This window comes from Chionomys nivalis, chromosome 4, assembly GCF_950005125.1.
Source record: "Chionomys nivalis chromosome 4, mChiNiv1.1, whole genome shotgun sequence".
NCBI classification, from domain to species: domain Eukaryota; kingdom Metazoa; phylum Chordata; class Mammalia; order Rodentia; family Cricetidae; genus Chionomys; species Chionomys nivalis.
Genome location: NC_080089.1, coordinates 97,492,849 through 97,506,396, shown reverse-complemented (window position 1 = coordinate 97,506,396; position 13,548 = coordinate 97,492,849). Strand labels below are relative to the sequence as shown.

At 45.3% G+C, this 13,548-nt stretch overlaps 1 protein-coding gene across 1 annotated transcript in view; it reads left to right on the top strand.

Moving 5' to 3' along the window:
• Pccb (propionyl-CoA carboxylase subunit beta) overlaps nt 1–13,548 on the top strand; it is a 53,168-nt gene that overhangs the window by 16,877 nt on the left and 22,743 nt on the right. Inside the window, exon 6 of the mRNA XM_057767145.1 lies at nt 1,560–1,670. Within this exon, the coding sequence (XP_057623128.1) occupies nt 1,560–1,670 (111 nt within the window). The remainder of the gene's footprint in view (nt 1–1,559; nt 1,671–13,548) is intronic.

Genomic DNA, 13,548 nt, shown 5'->3' with positions numbered 1-13,548 from the left:
GTTATCTGTGTACTGTATGTCCATCCTCTTCAGGTCTCCCTGGCATCTCCTGCACACTCCTAGGTTCCTTTTCCTTTTTCTCCCTGGAAATCCCACTTATCCTCCTGTCTAACTATTGGCTGTTCAGTTTTTTATTATACCAATCACAGAAACATGTTTTCTTCAGGCAGTGAATGTATAATTATCTCAGAACGATGAAGAGTCCCCAGGAGCTGGAGTAAGTCTCCTGATGTGAATTCAGCAACTGCTCCTAACTGCTGAGCTGTTGCTCCAGTTCCAAATTAAGAAAAGGGACTTTTATTCAATATTTTATTTATATGCGTGTATGCACGCACACACGTATGTGGACAGTTGTATATATCCATGGTGACCCGTGGGGGTCAGAAAACAGGCTTTCCACCTAGTTTTGAGACAAGGTATCATGTTGCTCCCTCCTGTGTATTCCAAGGTAACTGGCCCATGAACTTGTGGGAATCCCCCTGCCTCTGCCTCCCGTCATGCTGTAGAAGTTCTGGGACCATAGAAGTTCAAGCAACCCCATCTGGCTTTGGGTCCTGGACATCTGAGCTCCGGTCCACATGTTTGTAGTTACCCACTGAGCCATCTCCCCAACCTCCAGCAATGGGTTTTTAATCACAGGTTAACCCTTGGGATCTTAATTGCTTCTTGAGGGCTTGGGTTGCTGTTTCCTGTTATTTCCTTTCCCCCCAGGTGTCACCCTGAGCTGGCATGGGACTGGTGAGCCTTTATTAAAAACGCTGAACTCTCAGGTGCCTTAATCTTGTTTAGTGTTCAGCTTTCTGCCCCTCTTCTCGTGGAGATAGAAGGGAGACGGGGTCTTTCAGTGTAACTCAGCCTAGCTTTGGATTCAGTCTAGGACTTGTAGCATAATCCTCCTGCCTCAGCTTCCCAGGTGCTGGGGTTAAAAGCATGGGCCGCCATTTCTGGCTTGCTGAGCAGTTTTTAGGCATAAACATTTTGTTCATTACCAGAGACTTGAATACCTGTTTTTGATGATGTCTCCTAATTTAAAGGGATTTTCTAAACTCAGTTCTGCTGCAGCTGAAAGTCGTCACCCCCCCCCTTTTTTTTTTTGCTGAGTAGAGATGTCTTTGGTGCTGTGTTGAGCTGTAGTATGCAGCGTTTCCCCTCACCACCACCAAGCGTTGGCTGAGGAGCAGACACCAAGGGTCTCTTAAGTGCCACCTGCCTCTCTGGCATGACTTCTGGGAGCTGAACACAGAGGTCAGGGCTACTTGCAGGGTGACTGTTGGCTGCTTCTCCCTGGTGGCTCTGCGCACATTGGGTGCACATGAGAAAGTGGCGGGACCTGTAGCCATATTCTGGTGGACACTTCGAGGAACCGCTGTCAAGACAACGAATGCTTCTTGTTTCAGTGACACATCAACCTCTCCATTATGGGGACAAATGCCACACGTAATTTTGGAAGCACTTTCCTGACTAGATCTTTTGCTCGATTTTATTGTTGGCTTCATCTTCCTGCAGATACCTTCGTGAGTGCTTCTGTAACCAGGTGCTTTGCCTTTCTGTGTTGGCAGAGGAATGTCACAGCGTCCGGAGTCATCCCTCAGATTTCTCTGATCATGGGCCCATGCGCTGGTGGGGCCGTCTACTCCCCTGCCCTAACAGACTTCACATTCATGGTCAAGGTAAGAAAGCTGAGCCTGTTCCTGGCGTCCCGAGAGTCCTGCGGCTCCCATCTGCAACAAACAGAATGCCTGACCCAGATCTCGTCCTTATCTGAGTTCTCATTGGTGTTCGGTGGAGCGGAGATAAGCTCTGAGTCTGGGTGGAAGGAAGGCTTGGCATGGGCTCTGTAGTGTTTGAGGAAGGTCCTTGTGGGCTCTGTGGTTTTACCTGTGATCTGAATTGCAAATAGTTTCACATAATCAGAAGATCCCTGTCCTTTGCTCAGACTGATGGCTGTTTACTGACTAGGGCTCCCTTGGGAAGCTTACTGTGGTCTGTTTTATTGACAGGTGTCTCCCTATGCCCCACGTTTCTTTCCTTTTTGTAATGGAAATGGAAAAATTTGATCTGCAACTTCAGTTAGAGAAGTGTATGTCAATACTCTCCTGGCTTTAATGGGAGGGGATTTCAAATGATTTTATTCTTATTATTTATTTATTTTGGTTTTTTAAAACAAGGTTTTACTATGTAACACTGACTGTCCTGGAAAGATCACTGGGATTAGAGGTGTGCACCACCACCGCCTGGCATGATTTTTATTTTATTTTACTTTTTGAGGTTCTTTTCCGAGACAGGGTCTTACTGTCCACCCTTTACTGGTCTGAACTCACAGAGATCTGCATACCTCTGCCTCCTGCGTGCTGGGATTAAAGGTGTGCTTTACTAACCTCAGGTAGTTATGGGTTTTTGTTTGTTTTTTTTTTTTTTTTTTTTTTTTTGAGACAGGGTTTCTCCGTGTAGCCACTGTCGTCCTGACACTTGCTCTGTAGACCAGGCTGGCCTTGAACTCAGAGAACTCAGAGATCCACCTGCCTCTGCTGGGATTAAAGGTGTGTGCCACTACCACCTGGCTGTGATAGACTATTTTTAGATGAAATCCTCTTGAAATTATATGTGGGTAGCTATCCTAAATCTGGTACTTAAGATAGAAAGGCTGATTCCTTTTTTTAATGTTCAAAAAATGAGCACTAAATACCATGGCAGAGGAAGGCTGAGGGGGAAGTAATGGCAGTTACTTAGTGTGAGAGACAGTTGTAGAAGGGATATGACGTGGGCACCTTTTCTCCAGGGTAGCTTGGCAGTTGGAATCCAAAAGTCCCGAAAGTGCTACTCTTTCCCAGGGGATCTACTCCTAGTGACAATCGAAAGAATCCTTTTTATTCTTTTATTGAAAATAGATTTTTAAAGATACAATATATTCTGCTTTTGGTTTTCCCTTCCTCTAATCCTCCCAGCTCCTTCCCCTACCCCCTCCAATCTGGGTCCATTGTCTTTCTGTCTTGCTGTGGTTCCGGTGTGGGTGTTCGTTCATGTGGGTCTGGGAAGAAAATACAGAGGATGAATTTAGCCTTTTCCAGCTGCAGGGTGGATTCTCTACAGAGTTCACTGCTTTCCCTTAGCTCAGGGCTTCTTTTTTTTTTTTTTTTTTTTTTTTTTGGTTTTTCGGGACAGGGTTTCTCTGTGGTTTTGGAGCCTGTCCTGGAACTAGCTCTTGTAGACCAGGCTGGTCTCGAACTCACAGAGATCCACCTGCCTCTGCCTCCCGAGTGCTGGGATTAAAGGCGTGCGCCACCACCGCCCGGCAGCTCAGGGCTTCTTTATTGTCCTCCAGTTTACACCTTAGCACGTTGATGTCCATATCCCTAAAACACCTTAATTAAGATTCCAAAAGGACAATGCCAAATGCAAATTCTCGATCAGAAAATATTGGTGGGTTTCCGGGTTGTCTCCCAACCAGGTGTTGCAAAGGCTTTGCACCTTTGGGAACTCTCATACCTGATTCACATATGTTAAACAGAAGGTGCTGAAGGCAAAAAGGCAGATTAGGGCTACGTGTGGACACTCAGGAACTGACTGCAGCTGTGTAGGAGTCCTCCCGTCAAAAAATTATTTTATGTGTTTGGGTGTTTTGCCTGTATGTATGTGTATGCATCACCTGTGTGCATGGTTCTCAGTGGAGGCCAGAAGAGGGAGTCAGATCCCCTGGGACTAGAATTAAAGATGGTTGTGAGCCACCATGTGGGTGTTGGGAATCTAACCTGGGTCCTCTGGAAGAGCAACCAGTACTTGTAAACATTGAGCCATCTCCATCCCCTGCCCGTAGTTCTGTCTTTTCTGGAATATGGTGTAGCTGGGTCTGTATGGAATCTTTTCAGACCAACTTCCTTAACTTAGCCTCACATACTTAAGGTTCCTTACTTTCCTGGCCTGATTCCGCAGTGCATTCTTTGGCAGAATCAGGTGTTCAGTGTGGATTTAGTTTTATAAGAAGCTACCAAATTGTTTTCCAAAGTGGTCACATCCCCATGCATTCTCACCCACCACCAGTGAAAGAATCCAGTTGTCCTATGTCATCGCCTGGATTTGATGCCACCAGTGTCTTGTGAATTTGGCCATTATCTTAGTGTTCTATTGCTGTGAAGAGACACCATGACCACGGCAAATCTTATAATGGAAAACATTTAATCTCAGGGGCTTGCTCACAGTTTCAGAGGCCTAGTCCTTTATCATCATGGCAGGAGGACCAACGCAGCATGCGGGCAGACAGGCAGGGTACTGGAGAAGTAGCTGAGAGCTACATCCTGATCGATAGGCAAAAGGCATTAGCTTTCGAAACCTCAAAGCCCATTTCCTTCAACAAGGCCACACCTTCTAATCCTTCTCAGCCAGTTCACCAGGGGGGGACTTAGCATGCGAACATACGAGCCTATGGGGACCGTGTGCATTCAGGCCACCACAGCTGTGCTAGTGAGTGTGTGGGTCACATGCAACATCTTTTCATGTCTTTATTTTCTATTTGTGTGTTTTCTTTGGTGAGTTATCTGTTCAGTTCTTATTTTTTTTAAAGATATTTATTTACTTATTATGTATACAATATTCTGTTTGTGTGTACGCCTGCAGGCCAGAAGAGGGCACCAGACCTCATTACAGATGGTTGTGAGCCACCATGTGGTTGCTGGGAATTGAACTCAGGACCTTTGGAAGAGCAGGCAATGCTCTTAACCACTGAGCCATCTCTCCAGCCCCTGTTCAGTTCTTTTAACTTTTTTTCCCCCATGAATTTTGTTCCTACTTTTGAGTTTTCGGAGTTTTTGGTATAGTTTGGTTTTTGGTGCTTTTTTTGAGATGAGGTACCATTCTGTAGCCCAGACTGGTCTGGGAGTTACGGCGTAGCCCAGGATGGCTTCTCACATGGTTCTTCTCCTGCCTCAGCCCCGAGTGTTGGGATAATAGGTCTGGGTGGCTAAAATATATACTTATGGGTTATTTTGTTTTGTTTTCTTTTGGTTTGGTTTGGTTTGGTTTCTTGAGACAGGATTTCTTTATGTAACAGCCCTGGCTGTCCTGGAATTCACTATGCAGACAAGACTAGCTTTGAACTCAGAGATCCTCCTGCCTGTTTCCTGAGTGCTGGAATTAAAGGCTTCTCCAGGCTTATATTTGGTTTTTTAAATTTTGTTTTGTTTTGTTATATTTGGGGTTGAACCGAGGGTCTAGCCCAGGCAAGTTCTCTAGCAATCACTAGCCTTAAGCTAGATAACTACAACTTAACCTTTGTTTCCTTGGCAAGGGTCAGCAGACTTTATGAACTTGCTTCTAGACTCCACGGTCTGCTCCATTGGTGCTTAGTTTTTTTTGGCAATGCATGATTGTCTTGATTACTATATATTTAGATTTTTTTTTTTAAAGATTTATTTATTATGTATACAACATTCTCCCTCGATGTATGCCCGCACGCCAGAGGAGGGCACCAGATCTCAGCACAGATGGTTGTGAGCCACCATGTGGTCGCTGGGAATTGAACTCAGGACCTCTGGAAGAGCAGCCAGTGCTCTTAACCTCTGAGCCATCTCTCCAGTCCCCTTAGATTTTTTTTTTTTTAAAAATAAAAAATAAAAAAAAAATAAAAGATTTTTTTTTTTTTTAAATTCTAAAGTTTAGCCGGGCGATGGTGGCGCACGCCTTTAATCCCAGCACTCGGGAGGCAGAGGCAGGCAGATCTCTGTGAGTTCGAGACCAGCCTGGTCTACAGAGCTAGTTCCAGGACAGGCTCCAAAGCCACAGAGAAACCCTGTCTCGAAAAACCAAAAAAAAAAAAAAAAAAAAATTCTAAAGTTTATTTCATTGCTAACAGATTCTGGGAAACATACAGGTGACTGTAGGTTCCCATGTGGGAGCATGTTAGATGAGGATCATAGTCTCCTGATGGTGGTCTAGCCTCAGGCTACCACTATGCAAATGTACAATTTCTGTAAACAAAAGTCTTAAAACATGGTTCCTGTGAGCATAAATGACATGGAACGCATTAACCATGGACGGCACTTAACTGCTTGAGCTGATTGTTATCAAAGTCGAGGTCACAACCTGTTACCCAAGCCAAGTCCTGCCACCCTTCCTCAGTAAGGGAATGAAAAGAGCCGAATTAGGAGAAAGCAGAGAAAGATTGACTCACCGTGGCCACACTGGGAAGAGAGAGACCGAGGGAGCGAGGGGATCCCTAAGCAGTCTTCAGGGTCCTGAAGTGAGATTAAACAAAGTGCCACCGAGCAGTTCTGGTCACTGTGTGGTTCTGCCTGCCACAGACGGGTGCTTGTGTGGCCTGGCAGCTTGTTAGTGCTGTGTAAAGTCTCTTTCAGTGAGAACCTCCCTTCCCCTAGCTGGTGCCCTTCCCTTCTCCAGTGAGGTTCCTGGGGAAATTTCCATTTCTTTGGGGTCCATGTCTATAGACGATAGGTTGAGAGCTCGGTACCTACTTAGATTATCTTCTTTTCTGCCAGGCCCATAGGGAATTTTGTGATCTTAGAATTTCAGTTGCAGCCAGAGAAATGGAAGGTACCAGACTCTTGACCGAGTTTTCCCAAGTGTTGTGAAACTGATGAAATAGACTTCTAGGGCACACGTGTTTTTGGCCAGCCATCTGCTGGAGTGTGAATTTCAGCCCGGAAGGGAGATCCTGTGGCCCCAGTCTTAGTGGGAATGATTCCAGAAATGGCAGTGGTCTAACACTTCAGAATAATTTCCCATGATGGATGCTTTCTGACAGACAGACGTAGCGGACAGGCCTCTTCGTTTTCATTACCTCGTGTATTGTAGGGACAACTTAGATCTAGTCTTGATTTGGTGCCTAGGGGCCAACTCAGTGAGGCCTTTGAAGCAGTCCGTCCTCCTTGGCAGCTGTGAAGGCTGGGCCAGACTTGTAGTGTTTGCTCTGCTCTCTGCCAACTGGTTCTGTCTGGTTCATTCAGTTGTTTGGCTGGAACACCAAGCTCCACGAGCTACAAGTGTGCATCCCTGATCTTGGCGACTGTCTCCGCTTGGCTCTTTTTCCTGTCTCCTCTCTGTGCTGTAAGATTGAAGTGTGCCTCCTGGCCTGCCCTTGCTTTCTAATCAGACTGCAAAGCGTGCTTGAAGGTCTGCTGTTCTTGGCATATCTGGAGGCAAATTCTCATCCATCCCTTTTATTACCCCACAACTTGGGAATATTCACTTAGTTCCTCGGGTGTCTTTCTCAGCTGTCCTGTTTGCAACCCTCCCATGGTTGCCCTCTGTTGTCTTTCCTGATGGATGCCAGCTTCTGCATGCTTTCTCAGGTGACATCTTTCCTGTTACTGCATTCCCCCACTTCCTTAGCTTGTGGAGCGGGAAACACTTACTTTAAACAGTGCAGTACAGCTACCATGGAGCGGGGAGCTTTGGGGCCCTTCAGCAAATGTGTGCCCTGAGTTCAAGTGTTGGCCAGGGCAGCTTTGGAGGTTGAGAGCGACTGCTGAGGGGCCGTGCACGTGTGGGAGCCCCACCACATGCACACATGCACAGTTTATGCAGGTCGTGGAGGTTGCACATTGCCCTCGTCACCACTGGGGCAGCCCTGAGCGGTTTAAGACTCAGCAACTGGCTGCCCAATAGCTTGTCCCTGACCTTTGGGGTGCAGGGGACCCTTCCTGGGGATCAGGGTTTTTCTTCAGGCACTTACCCTGTCAGCAATCAGCATGTTTGTTCTTCCTGGATGTCTAGTTTCTGCCCGGCCCATCATTAGTCCCGAGGTCTCAGGTTGCCCATATGTGTCTAGAAATGATCCCCATCTGACCTATAGGATGATTTCTGGCACTTAGATAAAAGCCAGCATTCTTCAGGAATTTGTGAAACCCCCAAAGAAATGGGAATTTCCTCAGGAGTCCCATGCAGGGAGAAGGAAAAAGCTCCAGCTAGACTAGGTCCGCCTTCCAGAAACTGAAGTGATATAGAGAGGCTGAGGGGCTAGCCACGGTTTGTCTTGAGTATCTGTAGCTTATTAAATAGCCACTCCTGTCCCCCATCTGTGTAGGACCTAACTACTGACAAACAGATATAAATCCTTTGGAGTGTACTGAGTGTTGTCAGCTAGCATCCCGGGCATAGACGGCAGGGTTCTGCCATCTCCCTTTGGTCCTCCTACCTGATGTCCCCACCAATGTATTTGAAACGTCTTGATTTATGACTTTTTAAATTTTGTTGCTATAAAATTGCCACCTCTTTGGAACATGGTATTTGGGGGAGACTTCAGTCTGTGTCCCCAGTTTGCAACCCCCAATATCAGTGGGTGATGCTGGGCAGAGTGACTACACCGGCTACCTACCTGCCTGTGCTGCAAACATGGTCCATCTTTTGATTCATGGTTGTTTGTCTGTTATTGTAGGGAATGGGGACAACTAGGTAAATCGCTTTTATAGGGTGACCTGCATGGGAGGTTGCTTGGTGGTGTGCAGTTGATCAGTGAGAAGGAGGGAGGACTCTGGGGACTTTTGGAGCATGGCTTTCAGGGGTCTTGCTATCAAGTCCAGTTCCTTCCCCTAGGAAGTCTGGGACACGTGCTTGGGTCAATTAAGGCTGTCTTCTGCACACCTGCTGTGTGCTTGGTACAGCTGACCACCCATTCTGAACTTGTCCTAATGATAAAATTGCTTAATGGAACCCTGAAACCAGTATAGGTGCACTGGGTTTTGATGAGCGGTTGCCAAAGTAGTCTTTTTTCGTAGCCCAGTACGGCAGATACAGTGAAAAGCAAAGCTGACAGGGTTCCCACTTACACGGAGTTAACATTTAAGTGAAAAGAAGGAAAACACATGCATTTGAACACAAAGTGAGACAGGAAGCAAGTTCCCACGACAGAATAGTAAGGAGCAAGAAGGGCGTATTTGGCTCAGCGTTCCGGTGAATCGGATGAGAGGGGTAGAAGAGAGGAGAGAGAGGCAGGGAAGGCAGGGGGAGAAGAGAGCCCGTGAAGGGATGCCTGGCGCTCTCTGCTGGCTTTCTGCGGCTGGAACTGGCCTCTGTGGTGGCATGCTTTGCTTTGACACTGGCTCCACAAGGTGACTCCTGCTGGAGAGCCACCCCTTCTTCCCTGCAATTTCTTCTTAATCCCTGATGGCGTCCTGTAATTTGAAGTATATTTTTACTAAAATCAGTATATACACTCTTTAATTCTTTTTTTTTGTTTTGTTTTGTTTTGTTTTTCGAGACAGGGTTTCTCTGTGGTTTTGGAGCCTGTCCTGGAACTAGCTCTTGTAGACCAGGCTGGTCTCGAACTCACAGAGATCCGCCTGCCTCTGCCTCCCGAGTGCTGGGCTTAAAGGCGTGCGCCACCACCACCCGGCTCTTTAATTCTTTTGGTAATTGTTAGCAAGGTAAATCTTTCTCCATACCTTTTAAGTGGGAATTCCGCAAACAATATACAAACACACACACACACACACGTTTGAATCTTGTTTTGGTCTTTTAAAATTCTTCTTTAAAACTAAATTTTGAGATAGCTTTTTATTTATTTTTATTTTATGTGTATGTTGTTTTATTTTTACCTGCATGTGTGTCTGTGCCTTGTTCTCAGATACCAGAAGAGGGCATCAAATCCCCTAGAACTGGGGTTACAGATGCCTGTGAGTTGCTCCTGCATGGGTACTGGGAACCAAACCCAGGTCCTCTAAAAGAGCAGCCAGTGATCTTAACTGCCGAACCATCTCTTCAGCCCCATAAAGACAGCTTCTTGCTGTGTAGTCCAGGCTGGTTGCAAACTTGAGTCCTCTGGACTTGGCCTGTCTGGTGCTGGGGTTAAGCATGTATCACACTGTGTTACTGGTGATTGGGGTCTTAGCTGGTGTTTCAAGGTTCTTGACTTCTTATTTAGGAATAAAATAAGGACTCAGACTAGCAAAAGTAGTAATGTAACATTATTTAAAGTAAAGCAATGATACTGTTCAGAAATACATTGTAAAGATTGATAGCGGAAGCCCGGCAGTGGTGGCACAGGTTTATAATCCCAGCACTTGGGAGGTGAGGCAGGTGGATCTCTTTGTGTTTTAAGCCAGCCTGGTCTACAGAGTGAATTCTAGAAATTCCAGAGATGTTTCAGAGAAACCCTGTCAAAAAAAAAAAAAAAAAGTAGATCATGTGAGTAAAGGCACTGAAGGGCCCCAGTAGTTGTTAGGGTTTTATGGGAGTCAAGAGAAGGAGTAGTTTTTTTGCTAAGGGGTATAGTTTGGGTGGTTCTTTATATCAAACTGTTAAAAAGATTTGTTATTTTATGTGTGGATATTTTGCCTGCATGTGTCTGTGCACCACATGCCTGTAGTACTTGCAGGGGCCAGAAGAGGTCATCAGATACCTTAGAATTGTGCTCTTAACCACTGAGCCATCTCTCCATCCACTGGTTTTCTGTTTTAATTAACAGATAAAGTTATGTTTTCTCCTGGGCATGTACCTTTCCACAATGTATCTGATTTTAATGATTCATAGACATAAGATGGTAAATAGGAGATTCTCCCCCAAAGTTCGCTTTGCAGACACATTTGTCTTATTGTGCCTGTATCCACTGATCTCCACACCCCAGCCATGAAATATGACCGCAGGGTCAATCACCATGGACTGCAAAAGGAGGGCTGAGGTGCGCTGAGGTGCACGGGTACAATGATGCGTCTTTAGGAACTGACTTAGTAGTGTGTCCGTTCAGCGGAATGACTGTGGTAGAGTTTCCCTTAGGGCCTGTGACCTGTCTGATTGGTTCTTGGCCCTGATAATGGTGCCAGGTATGGTTCCATCTTAGGAGCAAGGTTATAAAGTCCTCCCTTAGTGGAGAGACTGCTGGCAGTTGACAGCCCCTGGGAGAGGGGGAGTCTGCTCTCTCTAAGGGTGTAGCTTCTGGTGTAGCTTCTGGTAGACTATGCTCTAGAGCAGTGCTTCCCAGCCCTCCTAGTGCTGTGACCTTTAATACAGCTCCTCATGTTCTGGGGACCCCTCCCATAAAATTGTTTCCATTCACAACTGTAATTTTGCTACTGTTAAGAATCATAATCTAAATATCCGATATGCAGATTGTCTTAGGTAACTCCTATGAAAGGGTCATTTGGCTCCTAAAGGGTCTTGACCCCCCACTTTAGGAACCGCCTCTGTAGTGGATGGACACACATCCAAGAGTATATGGGAGCACAAACTGTGCCCCCTCATCCCCCTTATAAAAAAAGACAAAGTTGTGTGGGCAGGCAGGGAAAGCGTGTGGGTCTGGGCTGGTTGGGAGACGGAATGTGTGTGATCAAATACAAGGTATGAAATTCTCAAAGATCTGATAAAAAGGGAAATAGGAAAAAATATGACTGTGAGGAGTGGAATTCTCACTGTGTGTGTTTAATCTTCTCAACACTTCAGATATCTTGCTTTGTCTGTTCTTGTGTGTTTGATTTCTGAGGAGAAAGTCACAGGTTTTTACCTTTAGTCCCCTGTAGCGTAGTGTTTTCTCCCTTGACTTCTTTTGGGGTTTCCCATTCCCCTGTATCAGGGGAACCGTGTGCTGCTGACATGGACAGCCAGCGCTTGAGCTACCACGGTGTGTGTGAGAAGATTCTTGTTTCTGCCTTCTGGAATTCACAGGAAGTGTTTGCTGCCTCTGTGGCTCTTCCCGTTTCTCTGGTTTTCTTTTGGCCCCTCCTTGCTTATTGCTGTCTACTGCTTTTTAGTGTGGCTGGTTTTTATTGAAGTGTCTGTCTGCCATGAAATGCACCGAGACTGTTTGTTTAAATTGCTATTTTGATTTTTGATGTGTTGAGGTTCATGGAATTTCCATTTGCTTGTTTTGTTTGTTCTTGGGTTCTGGACACTTAACAGGTTCGAAGCTTAGCTGCGTGAGATCTTTCCCTGAGAGCACCCTTTCTAAATTTCCTAGTGTTCTTTTTTAGCTTCAGACTAATTCAGACAGAATTTTGGATTTCTTTTTTTTTTTTTTTTTTTTAAATTGTAGACCTGCATAAGAGTGATTACTAGTAACCATGGGGCAGCATCAGTATCAGGCTGTCATGAGATCTCCTCCGCCAAGACTTTATAATTTAGCCTCATACAGATTCTTATGATGAGCAGAGGGTGTCGTATTCTTTGACAAAATAGAAGAATTGTCTTCTGGCCCAGCTGCTAATATTGTTCCCCTCTGAAACCTTTTGATCTGGGCTTCCATAGTCCACATTGCTCTCAGAACTGCTGCCTTTCAAGTTCCTGCTAGGACGGCCTAGTATACATTGCCTATCAAATTCAGCCATTTTCTTTGTTCAAAGCACCAAAGTCTTCCACATTCTCCCCATCCCCCAAAAGGTCGGGTCTGTTACAGCAACACCCCACTCCTGGTATCATCTCCTGTTTTAGTTAGTTTTCTATTGTTGTCATAAAACAACGTGACCAAAGCCACTTGTAAAAGAAAACATCTGATTTGGGGCTTCCAAGTCCTGAGGGAGAGTCCATGGTGACACAGGCGTGACTGCAGGGACAGCGGGGTTTACATTTTGATCTGCAGGTGGGAGGCAGATGAGACACTGGGAGTGGTATTTGTCCTGAAACCTCAAAGCCCACCCCCAGTGACACACTTCTATTGTGGGTATATTTGTGCCCTGTATGAAAGTGTAGTGCAGTGATTGGTGTAATAAGAAGCCGGGTGGAGTTTTGCGAGGTAGGAGGTTCAGGCAGGACTTCCATGCAGAGAGAGAGAACTTAGGAGGAGGAATTTAGGAGCGTGAGCAAGACTGGAGGAGACATGGAGGAAGCAGGATGGGCAGTCCATGGCAAAATGTAGATTGGTAGAAATGGGTTTAAGTTATAAGAGGTAGTGATAGACAAGCCTAAGCTAAGGCTGAGCTTTCATAATTAATAATAATTATGTCTCCATGTTATTATTTGGGAGCTGGCTGGAGGGACCTTGCTCCAACAGGTTCATACCTCTTAATCTTTGCCAAATAGTTCACCAACTGGAGAACAGATATCCAACATGTGAGTCTATGGGGCCATTCTCATTCAAACCACTACAGCATATGTGGTGTATATAATGTTAGGTACATATAAAACCACCGTATGTGGTGTATATAATGTTAGGTACATATAAAACCACCGTATGTGGTGTATATAATGTTAGGTACATATAAAACCACCGTATGTGGTGTGTATAATGTTAGGTACATATAAAACCACCATATGTGGTGTATATAATGTTAGGTACATATAAAACCACCGTATGTGGTGTATATAATGTTAGGTACATATAAAACCACCATATGTGGTGTATATAATGTTAGGTATATATAAAACAATTCTTTGAGGCTTTGTCAAACATCCTCAGTGTTATTTGTCTCTCCTCCCTCACCCCTGCCTTAAAAAGAGCCCCCTCCCCATCATAGGCAGAAGTTTCTGTCCTGCCTGGTCCCGCAGCTGTTCAGTCCCAAAGAAACACACAGAGGCTTATATTATTATAAACTGTTTGGCCTCTTAGTTCAGGCTTATTAATAACTAGCTCTTACAACTTAAATTAACCCATAATTCTTATCTATGTTTATC